General features: G+C 34.9%; 1 protein-coding gene across 1 annotated transcript in view; it reads right to left on the bottom strand.

The window, feature by feature from the left end:
• Window positions 1–15,052, bottom strand: part of TTN (titin) — a 229,257-nt gene that overhangs the window by 177,604 nt on the left and 36,601 nt on the right. Inside the window, exons 42-43 of the mRNA XM_072418400.1 lie at window positions 14,243–14,617; window positions 10,960–11,013 (exon numbers count right to left, since the gene is read on the bottom strand). Coding sequence (XP_072274501.1) covers window positions 10,960–11,013; window positions 14,243–14,617 — 429 coding nt within the window. The remainder of the gene's footprint in view (window positions 1–10,959; window positions 11,014–14,242; window positions 14,618–15,052) is intronic.

Genomic DNA, 15,052 nt, shown 5'->3' on the forward strand with positions numbered 1-15,052 from the left:
ACATGATATGCTATTCTGTTCAAAGATAATGGAGCTCCTTTTAGAGAGCATCCACTTTATGGCTCTCTAGTTAGAAGAAAACTGTATTGTACACACAAACATAAAATTATGAATCTTACTTCCTGGAAAATACTAGTTGCTTGGCTAATGTGTTCAATTCAATGGCTTCAATATTATTTGATTCACTGATCTGAAAGCAGCATCCAAATTATGAGAAAGAGCTGGATTAAAATCATAGCCAGACAACTAGCATTTTAAAAAGGTGGCGATATTATTGGTAGTCTAAATATATATATTTTACCACAAGTTGCCTTTATGATAACTACTGTTAAATAGCTACACAAAGTCAATGCACCAAATGTATTAGTAGATTGTGACATCATTGTTGCAGGAATTCAATGACATAATTATTATATAAAAACTGTTGTTTGTTTTCAAAGCAGAAGTAATTTTATGGAATTGTAAAGACAAGAAAACAAGAATTGATTTTTCAAACACAAAAATAAGTCATAGTAATTCTCTACAACATGTGTATGTGCTAAACATACATGATGAAATCTACTATGAGGTGCTAATATCTATTTACAGCTAAAACATTTAACAATCTACGCAATGCCTTGGTAATAAATGCACCATGGTATAGGAAACAACTAATTTATATTATCTGCAGCAGAAAATGGCAGTGTTCATAATACTGACACCCTGAGGCATTAGTTTTAACAGTGCAAAATTTTTGCTTAAATTGCAGCTGATTTTGAAAGTTTTTTATCTAATTTTCAAAAGCGCAACACTTTCAGCAGTCCCTTCTTTATTTGTCGCCTTGCATTTATATTGGCCTTCATCATCAGTGCTAACATTTTCTATAACTAGCTTATGGCCACCATTGTTTTCATCTTCAAGTTTATATTTTTCACCCTGAACCAATTTCTCATCCTTGTACCAACTAACTACTGGTACTGGCGATCCATCAACAACACACTGAAAACATGCTTGTGTTCCTTCAGATACAACAGAGTCCATTGGTGCAGTTAGGAATTTGGGTGGAGATTCTGTAATTTGGAACTCAAAGTGACAACCATCAATGTCCTGAACTCTAAATTCTACCTCTCCTTCTTGAGAAGCCTTATCAAAAACATCAAAATTTAAATTCAAGTGTGTCTCGCCACCTTCTTCAGATGTGCTAGCAGTATTAGCTATAAGCTCAAGGGTTTTACTCACATCATTTCCATTACTCTCAAATTCAATTTCAACTTCTATTTCTTCCTCATTGAAAATGTTCTCATCAGCAATTACATCAGACCTAGAAGCTATATTTTTTGTAGTTTGCAAAAGAATATCTTCTAATATATTTAGTTTTGACTTTGCAACACTCTCTTCCGAATCTATTACCGTTAAGTCAGCATGACACGATACCTCTCCAAAACTGTTTTCTGCTGTGCAAATATACCTTCCAGCATCAGATTTATTTACTTGACAAATGAAAAGACTGTATTTTTCACCATCCAGATTTATAATATATTTGTTAGGATCTGGGACAATGCATTGTTTTTCTTTAAACCATTGCACAGCTGGTAATGGGTAGCCGGTCACTGAACACTGAAATTCTGCATCCGATCCCTCAATGGTATTTATATCTGTAATCGGGTAAATAAAACAAGGAGGTTTTTCTCTTACTTCAAAATTAATTTTAACATCTTCAAGATCTTTAGTGTCAGTAGCAATACTTTGGTCATCATAAGCTAAAGGAAGGACATCAAGTGAAATGACCATGCTTTTATTATCTAGAGAAAATTCAGGAAGCGTTACAATTTTCACTTGCTTTTCAAAGTCTCTTACTTCACTTTCATCCAACTCAACCTCAAGAAGTATTTCTTGAGGAGATGGTGATCTGGATGTTGTACGTTGTTCCATGTCAAACTCCATAACGTGCTGATGTGTTACAGGAGGTGGTAAAGCAACTGATTTTCCATCCTGTGGCAATACGTCCACCTTGGTAAAACTTTTTGCATTTCCTAAAGAATTTACTGCAATACATCTATATTCCCCACTATCACTCATTTTAATATTGTTCACCTCTAGCGTATGCACATTTCCTTTTTGGTCGATTTTTGTCCTGTCATCTTTTTCAAGCAACAGTGAGCTTTTGTACCATCGAACTTCTGGAAAAGGACATCCCACAACTTCTGCAGAAAAGCTTAATGTAGTGTTTTCAAAAATCCTTTTTTTCAGCAGTGGTTTAATAAAAGCTGGAGGCATGTTAATGTCTTTTTCATTTGCACTGGTACTTTTTGCTGAATCTACATCAAGTTCTGATTTTTCAGTATGTCTAGGGACAGGAGTACAGGAAGATACCTCCTGACTTTCAGATTCGCTACTGTCCAACATTTGCTGCACAGGTGTAAAATAATGGTCCGGTGAACTTGCTGGTGTAAGAAATGATTCACTTAATGGTGAATAGAACATCTCAGCAGAAGATGGTGGAGTAAAAAACTGATCTATTTCTACAGCTTCATCACTAAAGACACTACCAGCTTCAATTGACATCTCAGATTCTGGAGAAAAAGCACGAGCAGACTGGTTTTTATAAAATTCATACACTGTATCAAATGTTACTTCTTCAATTTCTAGTGAAGTTATACGATCATCCTGAATATCCCTATTTCTTTTTAGTTCTTCTTGTTGAAAACTTTCAACTTCTGGATTTACAGAAGATTGAGGCAAAACATGTTCTTCTTTAGGTTTTCCGATTGTACCTCTGTGGCTTTCAGATGCAGCTTCCATATAAAAACTCTCTTTTGGTTCATCTTGTCTATCAAATATCTTTGCAGAGTCCTCTGGTCCAACATTATCACTACTTATTGAAATTAGATAATCCATGCTTAATAATTCTTCCCCCTCAAAAATACCAAGATATGAAATATCTTCTATTTCATTAAGATTTTGCACATTATCTGTTTTAACACACAGATTTTCTTTGAGATCTTCTGGAGATTGTTCTGTCAATGATTCAGTTTTCATGCTCTCTCTTTGTATATTCATCTCCTTTTGCAGATCATCCATTTTTTCTTCCACAGGTCTGGGTTTTACCACTGAACGCTTTCTTCGTGGGGGAGTGGGTGGCGGTGTTGGTACTGCCTTTTTAACAGAAATATTAACCATTTCTTTGTCTCCTGGGTTTTGACTCTGGTTAATGGTTTCTGATGTGGTAGTAACTGTTTTACTCTCTCCGTTAATTCCAGATTTATGTTTAATAAATGACCGTCTCCTTTGTGGAGCAACTGGCAAGATTTTTTTATTGTCTCTATTCCCTACACTATCGAGTGATGAGCAACTACCAAGCTCAAGACCTCTAGCTTCCACTAAAGAATCCATGCTTGATATACGCCTAATTAAGGAGTGTCTTCTTTTTGGTGGCACAGGCAAATCTCTCCTTATATCAGCTTTGTCGGTCCCTTCAGAGGGACTTAGTTTAATTTCAATTCCCTCATTGGGTTTCAACTGTAACACTTCTATCTCTAAATCTTGCTTAATGTTCTGAGTGGTATCTTCCACCAAGTTAGAGATGAGTAAGGCTACTCCTTCAGTTGTAGGTGGAGTAGCATTGGCTTTAGGTTCTTTTCTCTCACTCTCCTGTAAACAGCTTTCAAAATCAATTGTCTCTGTCCTATCAATTTCAACAATATTTATTTTGTCATCAACTTTAGATTTCTTATTGTTCTTTGAAACTTCTTTCCCCTCCATTCTGTAAACAACCTTTTCAGTCTCGGCCTTCTCAGCATCAAAAATGTCCACCTTTTTCCCAACAATAATGTCTGCTATGTAATTGACATTAGCAGTGTCAGTATCAGATTCCCTGTATCCTTGTAATTGTCTTTCTGTTAGTGTTGTCTTGTGCTCAACTTCAGTCATTGAAATAGTATGTTTAGCCACTTTATAATCAACAAGGACATTGTCTGTAAATACTGTATCAGTTCTACTTTCTTCAGCATTTCCAGGAACCATTGTTAAAATAACCCTGTCTACCAAAGCTACATCTTCTGCACATAGTTTTTCTGTGCTATCTTCTTTAACTTCGGCACTTCCAGCAATATTTTTTTCAGTCATGCTGTCTACACCACTATTTTTAGTATATAGCCTGTCCACAAAATGTTCATCTTCTTCCTTGCCAACAACAGCATGTTTAGCCATTTTATGATCAACAGGGACATTTTCTGTAAATAATGTATCAGTTCTACTTTCTTCAGCATTTCCGGCAACCACTGTTTCAACAACCCTGTCTACCAAAGCTACATCTTCAACATACAGTTCATCTGTGCTATTTTCTTTAACTTTTGCATCTTCTTTAACTTCTGCACTTCCAGTAATAATCTTCCCCGCCATGCTGTCTACACCACCAACATTTTCAATATACAGCTTGTCCGCAATATGTTCATCTTCTTCCCTGCCAGCAATAGCATGTTTATCCATTTTATGATCAAAAGGGACATTGTCTGTAAATAATGTATCAGTTCTACTTTCTTCAGCATTTCCAGCAACCATCGTTTCAACAACCCTGTCTACCAAAGCAACATCTTCAGCACATAGTTCGTATGTGCTATCTGTAACTTCTGCACTTCCAGCAATAATCCTTTCAGCCATGCTGTTCACAGCAGTGATATCTTCTGAATGTAGTTGGTTAATTCTTGTTTGTTCAGGTTCTATAGTCGCAGCTATAATTTTTTTAACCACTTGTTTTTCAACTACAGCACCAATGTACTCAGTTTGTAGTTTATCTGTCCTATCTTCTTCAACTTCTGCACTTCCAGGAACTATTTTTCCAACCATGATATCTGTAATGGTGACATTACTAGTACCTAGATGGTTCATGCTATTTTCTACTCCTCTCTCATCAATCATTTTCTCAATCACAGCATCTACAGAAGTTGCATCCTCTGTATAGATTTTGTTAATGTGATCTGAGTTTTGGAAGCTAAGATTCTCAGTCTCCAGGTTAAAACTACTACTTTGGTGCCATGATATCTGTGGCTTATTGTCATCCGATATAATGCATTCTAATACTGGACATTCCTCTTCACTGACTGCAACTGTTTGCTTTTTATTTTCCTGCGTTGTTTTTGGTACATCACTAGTGACATCAAAGCCAAAAGTAAATTTATGCTTAATTTTTTGAGCATTATTTTTAGTCTCTGTCTTTTGTGGAACCTCAACTGGCTGTAAGTTTTCTGTCAATTCTTCTTCATATTCTGGAACAGGAGTAGGGGCAGTAACTTTTATCTCCACAGGCAGTGATAACAATGCATCAGATTTAAAAGTTTTGTCATGTGTGACCTTTGGAATCTGTAAGCTAAATGTATCCAGGCTATCCAAAGCAGGTTTTTGTTCAGCATTAGCAAAGAGAGTCACAAGTTCATCCTCTTCACCTTCAGTTAAATGTTTGGAAATAAGTACTTCACATTTTATTAAAGTTTTAGCTGCATCTTGATCTTCTTTTTCTCTCATTTTAATTTTTAGTTTACCAAAGGTGGTATCAGTTCCATACTGATTAAATATTACGCATGTTATAGAACCAGCGTGCTGAGGAAGAACGGGTGAAAATGTTAAAGTAGACTTTGTGTTTGTGGTTACAATTAAAAAATTATCATTGCGAGGTATTGATTTGTCATTATTGTACCAAGAGACTGTTGGCTGGGGATAACCATGAAAATAACATGTAAATGTACAGGTGTCACCTTCAAACACTTCTTGAGAGTCAATGTCACATATAAACATGGGAGAACATGGATGTGACGTTTCAGGCTTTTCCGATTCATCATCAAGAGCCTTTCTGATTTCAGATTCTGCTTCAGATGTAATCCCGATTTCTTTAAATTCTTCCATTTCTAACTGTACATTTTCTTTTTCTCCTTGGAGGGTTCTACCCTCAAAACATGACTCACAGGACTGATCAGCTGACTTATCGGCATGTTCTTGGTGTTGAATTTCTGATACAAAATAATGTGTTTTAATTCCACGAGAAGTGTTGGCTCCAAAGACCACTTCAGACTTCTGAGTAGAAACCATTTCCTGCTGTGTCATTTGTTCAGACAAATTTTCCACATCTGTCACTTCAAATTCATGTTGAACTTTAGACAAAATGTTTTCATTAGCTTGAAGGTACTTATCTCGTTTTTGCAACCTACTATCTTTTAATATTAATGGCTTAAATGGAAAATTTGGTGATATATTACGTGCTGGTTTATCTTTAAAATCTATATGTATAAACTCCTCTTTCTCTGAATCTTTTCTTTGTAACAATCCTAAATCCGATGTCTCTGTGTTACTTTCATCATATTCTTGCTGCTTTTCATAGGTAACTACAGTTACCTTGCCAGTTTTCTGAGATTCTTTTAAAATATCTGGTGTATCAATTAACCGACCAGTGCTTAGAGTGTCTCCAACTTCACCATTACCGGTATCCAAAGGGAGAGGTTTTGACACTTCTTCCTTTTTAAGAGGTTGCCTACTTTCCTTGTGTTCAACTCCCTGAAGGGAATTTTCTTGTCCATTTTCACGTGAAGAAGAACGAATTCTGTCAGACTCAAGAAGATCTTGCAGGATTTTTGAGGTACAGTATGTGTCTTGATCACCAGGTTTTCTCTTTTGAAAACCATCAATGTTTTTTATTGGAGTAGGAGATAATTGAGCCTGTTTATCTTCCCATTCATTTAGTGACGATAAAGTCAAGTGTACATCTTGTTCTTGGGCTTCATTAGCCCATTCTAATTCCAGATAATGGCTTTTTTGTTTTTGTTGTTGAGTAACTATTTCAGGAAAACTAGCTTCTGAGGACTTTTGGAGTACTTTAGTTGTCACTGATTGATTTATTTGAACAGACTCAGGAACAAGTTTAGCTGTAATTGGTTCATAAAGTTTTACTGGTTCTTTTATTCCTAAATCCAAAAAACCTTCAACATTCCTAACACTTTTTTCAGTTTCTAGTGGCAAAAGCTCCTTTTCATCTACAAATGTCTTATCTTTTTCAATTACATACATTTTTTTAGCATTATTAACTTTAAATGGCTGTGTAAAATCTTCTTGTTTCTCCTGTCGTGCAGTTGAATAAAATGACATTGATTTGGAAGTCTCCTGCAAAATCCTAGATTTTACAGGCTCATTGACAACAATTAGTTCTGTATCTTTCTTCGTTTCCTTTTGTTTATCAACTTGTACTTTTGATTTTTCTGACAGGGTTCTTTCTTGAAGATGTAATTTATGCTGTTCTTGTAAATTCAGCTGTTTGTTTTGTAATTCTTTATTTAAAGCCCATTTACTTTCTTGGGTCACTGCAAATGTAGGAACCAATTTAGCATTTACTGGCTTTTTATCTAGTACTCTGTATTCTATTTTAGGTTCAGAAGACTGTTTTAGTAATGCTGATGTCATGGGTTCATAGAGTATAACTGATTCAGGCAACTGTACTTTTTCCTGATCTTTACCTTTTTGTACACTCCCAATGTCAATCACCTCCAGAATATTTGACTGCTTTTGCAGATTTCTAGGTACCCATTTTTTCTCTTCATCATTAAATGATGCTTGGGACGTGCCCTGGCTAAACATAGCCATTCTATCAAAGTTATGAAATGTATTTTTTTCTTCCACAGTGTTTTTACATCTTGAATAGGATATACTGGTTTCAAATGGTCCTTGTCGTATTTTGGCTCGAACTGGTTCATACATTTTAATTGGTTCTTCATCTACTTCTGTGAAGCTCCTTTCCTTGTTTTTCTTAATATCTCTGGGTACTTTTTTATCAGTAACATTTTCAGTTGTTGTTGGAAAAGGTATTTCTGCTTTTCTATCCAAATGCACTTTGCTTTCATCAACCATATTTTCCCTTTGAAGCATTTGTTTAATTGTGTTTGTGTAAATCTCACTCTGTGACTGATGCCCTTTAATTTCACTTTGATTAAATTTCTGTGCTAACTTACGCACATAACTGATTTCGGAACAATCTTGAAGGACTTTAGATTTAATGGGTTTATTCACTTTAATAGACTCTGGTAACTCGAACTCTGCACTGCTTATTTCCTTTGTCTCACGGATACCAGTAACTGATGTAAGAAGGCAAGTGTCTGATTCTGTTGAAATTGTTTGCTTTTGTTCAAGTTGGTATTCACTCTTTTGTTTACCATGTTCTTCAATTAAAGTTTCATGAAAATCGTCTTGTACCAAAACTGAAGTACAAGGTTTAGCTTCTTCTGGAACTAAAGTATCAAAAGAACTTGTTTCTTGTGCTTTTTGCAGGAAACTGTCTGATTCAGTTGAAATTGTTTGCTCCTGTTTAAGTTGGTATTTATTCTTTTGTTTACCATGTTCTTCAATTAAAGTTTCATGAAAATTTTCTTGTACCACAACTGAGGTACAAGGTTTAGCTTCTTCTGAAACTAAAGTATCAGAACTTGTTTCAGGTGTTTTTGGTAAGAAATTGCCTGAATCTGTTAAAATAGTTTGCTTATGTTCAAGTTGGTATTCATTCCATTGTTTACCATGTTCTTCAATAAAAGTTTCATGAAAATCTTCTTGTACCACAACTGAGGTACAAGGTTTAGCTTCTTCTGGAACTAAAGTATCAGAAGAACCTGTTTCTTGTGTTTTTTGCAGGAAACTGTGTGAATCTGTTAAATTTTTTTGCTTATGTTTAAGTTGGTATTTATTCCTTTGTTTACCATGTTCTTCAATAAAAGTTTCATGGAAATTTTCTTGTACTACAACTGAGGTACAAGGTTTAGCTTCTTCTGAAACTAAAGTATCAGAAGAACCTGTTTCAGGTGTTTTTTGTAGGAAATTGTCTGAATCTGTTAAAATTGTTTGCTTATGTTCAAGTTGGTATTCATTCCTTTGTTTACCATGTTCTTCAATAAAAGTTTCATGAAAATCTTCTTGTACCACAACTGAGGTACAAGGTTTAGCTTCTTCTGCAACTAAAGTATCAGAAGAACCTGTTTCAGGTGTTTTTTGTAGAAAACTGACGTTGTTGAGTGCTTTCAGTATCGCAGTATCTTCTAAGAGCTTTTCAACTCTAGTTTCTTTTGCTTCAAACCTAGCATCTTTTTGAACTTCTGAGAAAGTCTCAATTTTATATTTTTCTCTTCCAACATGGAAGCTTGCTGAACCAGTTTCACTTTGCAAAGATTCCAGGTCTATATCAGAGCAAATATCTGAAGAACAAATGGAACTCCTGCTTCCCCGTGCTCTTTTAAGTTCACGTAACTTTTGCAATTTAGCCTGTATTTCTTTGTCTAATAAAATATCACTCTCGGAAACTTTTCTAGTGTGACCTTTTTTGTCTGCATCACCTAAAACAATCTTTTCAAAGCTAATAGTTTTGTATATACCTTTCTTAGAATATTTGCTTCGCAAAAATTGTGTTTCCCTACGTTTATCATGTGGAGAGCCAACACACTTCAGGTCAACTTTTAACTTGCTTTCCCTTTTCTTCTGAACTAGGGTATCTATGCTTTCATGAGTTTTTTCAGAGTACCTCACAAAATCTAAATATTTGGTGTTCTGTTCTTCTCTCAAGGCTACCAGTAATGATGCTGTGCTTTCAGATGAGCCTTCACTATTTATAGCAAATATGCGATAGCTGCCAGAATCTCGATCATCCACACTTTTAATAAACAAACTACAGTTATGAATGTGCATTTCACTTTCAGTTTTGATGACCCTCCGTGTATCTCTACCAATAGGCTTGTTATTGTGAAACCAAGAGATTTTTGGCAATGGGCAAGCCACCAGTTTACAACGAAAAACTGCAGGCTCTCCCTCCAAAACAGATCGAAATGTTAGTTTCTGTGTAAAGGAAGGCTTTATGAATTCTGACCAAGAACCAATGGACGATGTTCGGCTTGCACATCGATTGGAGGAAATAAGGCCATGATCCAAGTAGTCTTCTGTATCTGAAAAGGCTCCTCGCATTCCTCCTCTGTTTTCATTTTCACTTTCAGCTTCTTCACTGAAGAATAATTCTGTAAAAGATGAAATCTATATTTTAAAAAGAGCTCACCTAACCAAATATTTGAATTTAAAAATGATTTTTGCTAAAATTATTTTTTTTTAAATATCTATAATCATGCTACATTCAAATCTAGAAAAATATTCACTCACCATATTTGTTCGAATAAACGCAACGCCTTGTTCTTTTTTAAAGATTCTGACACCAAAATCGCTTGCTGTGTGTTCCTTCTTCAACTGGAGAAATTTCTTCATTGACAGACAAGTAAAGCTTAAAATTGTTTTCTAAATAACATTTTTTTTTTGTGATTGCATAGCTGTCCAGGAATTTTGAGTGTGTTTAAAACTGAAGGTAAAAGTCTTACCTGACTTGCAGACAGCAGAATAAACGCCCTTTCTGATGCTTTTGTGGATGTGAGTAAAGTTATTTTTCATTTGAATACAAAATCTTATCTATTGTATCCTTAAAACAGCTATATTTGATTGAGAAGGCGTTTATTCGAACTAATACAGCCAAAACATTATTATGTTATGCAGAAAAAGCAAGCAACATCAATAATGCACAGTACTAGATGCCATCTGCAAGCCATGTAAGGCATTTAATGCATTGTGTTTTCACAAACAAAATAGACAAAATGAAACACAAAACAACAAAATAACAGTGCATTTCTGTTGCATGACACCTTCTATTAGACCTTTTGACATGCAAAAATGGAAAGTTGTAGAAAATCTGAAGAGAAAGGTCTACGGTGATATTGTTTTTGAAACATAATTATAAATACTTAGAAATCGATTTCATGCACAGTTTGTAATAATGGAAAATATAATTACATGACTTTGATAATAAAAAAAGAAAAACATACCTTTTCTTCAGGTACATTCCGCATAACGTGGGTAGATATGATAATGGCTGGTCCATAAACAATATCAAATTTAAAATATAAGCAATATTATTTTTGAACATACCTTTTACTTCAAGTTCGATCTGTTGTTCAATCCTCTCTTGAAGTACTTCCAGAGCTATGTAGGAAAAAATACATATTTTTAGTTTTAACTTTTAATTGTTAAGTATTCTAGAACACAAGATGGGTACTTTCATTAAGACGTGGACTAAGAATACAGTAATGAGCAGATCTATCGAAAAAATCTACAGAAAAAAAGAAGTTTCTAATGTGTGTAGAGTATCAATTTTTATACATAAAGCAAAATCATTAGAACTCACATACATTTGTTTGCTTCATAACTGCTCCTCTAAAACATGCTGCATTGATGCAAGATTTAACACAGCTTCTGGTTAACTACTATAGGCATATATCGGGAATGAATGCTAGAGAGAAGCTCTGGCAGATACTGGCCTATTGAGAATCCTAAAGCTGATGTTGTGGACAGCAATGAAGAGCTTGTTCAACTTTACCTACAACTAAAAGAAAATGGCTGGGGTTTCTTCCACTTTAAAACAGAAAATTTGATTTGCCCATTCCTGTTACATACAAATTACACTTAACATATAAAAAGACATGCCATAGGAGTCCTAAAGTGTGGAATGTTGTATAGGCACCTGAATAGTAAAGGTGAATGTGTTAGTCCCTAAAACAACTGCTGTGTATGTATGTAATGCATCTGAACATGCCTTAACATGCCTCACATTGAAGTGGAAAACATTTTAAATTATTGTCACATGTAGCTAATTTTTCAGTATTGTTGACCATTGCATACAGTGATATGCAGGTATTCTTAAGTGGAAGGAACATGCAGTTGCCAACCTGTCACTGTCAGATGAGTGCTGCATTCAGCTTGTCCTGCTGCATTAACTATTTTGCATGTGTATATGCCACTCTGCTTTGGAACAACTTTCATCATTTTTAAGCTGCAAAGGGATCCATCATTTCTCAAAAGACAGGTTGATGACTCATCAACTAGAAGTTTGTTGAAGAGCCATATAACACAAGGGGCAGGAATGCCCTTTATAACACAAAAGAGGGAGACATCAGTGCCTTCCTTTACAAAACTTTTTGGGGGCAGTTTTTCAAGAAACGCTGGCACTACAGCACATGACTCGATGAGTTCTTCATAAGGTATCACATCAGGGAAATATTCTTTGCTCTTCTGTCTCTCAGGTCCAGGTGGTCTTTGCGATGGAGTTATTGTAATGCTGGAAGTTTTCTTGGTGGTCTCCTGTTTGGCTTCATAAAAACTCTTAATCTGAATTTCTTTATGAGTTGTATAACTTTTTTTATCTGACTCAAGGGTTATTTGTGCTACTGCCTTGGCGGTGGCTTCTTTTGCTAGGCAAGAATAAATTTATGAAAGTGTTAGTTGAGATAGTTTGAGAATACAGAGCATACTAGTACAGAAAAAGATTGGATTAGTTATTTCTTGCAGTGGTTAGTATTGTAAATTTGTTTATCAAACTATGTATGGATGGTTCTTATTTAAATTTAGTCACCTCTTGAATAAATCCAATACTTATAAAATGTATTTATAATTTAATGATTTAAAAATACTATTAAGGGCTGAATGTTTGAAAGGAGACTTTAAAAATTATGAGGTATTTTATATTATGATTGTTAGACGAAAAATGAATAATTGAGTAAGAAAAATTTACGTAACAATAATATAAAATCTAACCTTATCATTGCACAATATTTAAAAAATATTAGAACTCAACAAAATTAGTCTTTAGTTCAAAATTTAGCTTTAGATGAAATAAATAAAATTAGGTATACCCGAAATGAGAACATAATTCTTTAGTAAATTTTGACCTTAACCATAATCTAATAGACTTTGAAATCAATTGTCATGCAGTTATTGACTAAGGCTAAACCATTAGGCAAGTTTAGGAATTGCTAAATCTTTTTAAATCATAATCTCTATAAATAAAAAATATTAAAACCCAGATTTTCATTTCCATGGAGCTTTATCATTATTTGGTATTTTTCTGTAAGAATGACTAACAGTTTAAGAAGGTGACCACGAACCATAATTTTTTCTAATCTTGAGCATATGAAAACAGCAATATCAAAATAGCCACCTTCTACGGTTAGTACTGCAGAAGTTGTCTTCTCTCCAGAGGCATTGGAAAGTGTACAACTGTATGTGCCTTGATCTGTTAGCTGAACGTTTTCTATGGTAAGTAACATAACATTTCCATTCCTAGATGTTTTCACTCTTTTGGTGTCTTCTATGGTTTCGTTTTCATGCTTCCAGGTAACTTCCAAATTGGCCTCTTCTACGGCGCATATAAACTGGGCTACTTCGCCAACCTTCACTGTCATATCATGTAGTTTAAGCAATATCTTCGGTGCTTGATCACTGATGTCTTGCACCTCAGCTTTAGTTTCAGAAACCTGTTCTTTTGAACTTTGGGTGATGGCCTCTTCAAAGTGTTCTTTTGTTTTCAATGATGATGATGATGATGCAGCTACAGAGCAGCTTTCAGAAACGCTTTCAAAAACCTGTACACCATCAGCTTGAACTGATTTAAATTCTTTTAAATATATTGTTGCTTCTGACACTGACTGCGTGCTGACAGATTCTTTTACATTTTTCGGAGAGCTGGTAAAGCTTTGACTAACTATGGATTTCACTGTGTAATCAGGTGAAACAAAAAAACAAAAAAAAAAAAAAAGAAAATTAACAACTAAATTGTCCATTCATCCTTATGATTAAAACAAATAGGTTGATCAAGAAGACTTAAACAGACCACTTGAGAACAACGCATGCCCACGTTGCATGCTTGTTTACAAAGAATGACAAAGGATGAAGAATTGGAAATTCATGCTGACACAGAAGGTTGCATCTTCTTTCGTTGTCGCTTTCCAAAATTCTGACAAAGAATGCTCTTTATTGGTCCAAAGTAAGAGTGACACCTGTTTGACTACTGGATTGAAATAATTTGGATATATTAGATAGTTTAAACAAAGTTGGCTCATTGAGTTAATCATACTAAGCGGTTGGTTCAAATCTAAAATGTTTTCCAACATTGCAGTGATATGCTTTAGGCAATGCTCTAGATGCGTAAAGAAACTGATTCAGGAAAGTGAGTTTGTGAAGTGAAGAGGTTAAAAGATGTCCTGTGTTACAATTGGTGCCATTTGAATAGGTTTGGAAAATAAATGCTAAAGTTGTGAAAGTAAAGTGGAAAACTTTCCAAAACAAGAGGTGCAAATATAGACATAGAGTGAAAAAATGTTAGTAAGAGTGTAAATGACAGTCTAATATTAAACTGCACTAGAAGGTGGGGCTTTACCTTCAGAAGTTACTGTTAAGGTGGCTGCACAGGAAACTTCACCAGCACTATTTCTTGCTGTGCACGTATAAACCCCAGCATGTTCGATGAATGCATCAACTATAATAAGTAGAGCAGTGTTTGTAGACTCATCAAAATGAAAGACAATATTTTTGGATGAAAGAATGGCCTTTTGGTTGTGAAACCACATAATTTCTGGCTTTGGCATTCCAGAAATCCTTGCCACAAAGCGTACTGTTTCCCCACTCTGTACGGCACAACTAGAAATAGGCTGGATGAAGACAGGAATTTGAGCAACCACTTCCTTCTTAAATGACCCAGGTGAAGTAATCTGCCACTGGGGATCAGTTGTTAAATCCGCATAATTTTTAAGGCCTAAAAAGAAGCATGTCAAACTTTTTTTAGAACATTGGCTTTCACAATTGTGTATATCATTGCAACAAGAGTGATTAAAATTGTATGTAGGCTATTATGACTGCACTGAAGGGAAACTCTGTTATAGCAAAATATATTAATATAAAGTATGTAAAGGAAAAGGTGCAAGAGTCCATGAAAAAAGTTCCAATTTAAATAGAGTTTAAAAACCATTAGCCTTTTAATAAAGTAATAGGTTACACAGAAATCAGGATACACTTTGACATTTGACAGTGCTTACTTAAGTAAGGGGCTTTTAAATAAGCACAAATGTGTGAGCACCATCAAGGAGATTTGATGAGCAGCGTAATACCTTAATAAAGCCTACTGTTTCCCAAAATTTAACTAAAGCCTAACATTTCCCAGGCAAAACCAGCTGTTTTGAATTGATCTAAA

This window comes from Pyxicephalus adspersus, chromosome 7 (genome assembly GCF_032062135.1).
Source record: "Pyxicephalus adspersus chromosome 7, UCB_Pads_2.0, whole genome shotgun sequence".
In the NCBI taxonomy this organism is placed as follows: domain Eukaryota; kingdom Metazoa; phylum Chordata; class Amphibia; order Anura; family Pyxicephalidae; genus Pyxicephalus; species Pyxicephalus adspersus.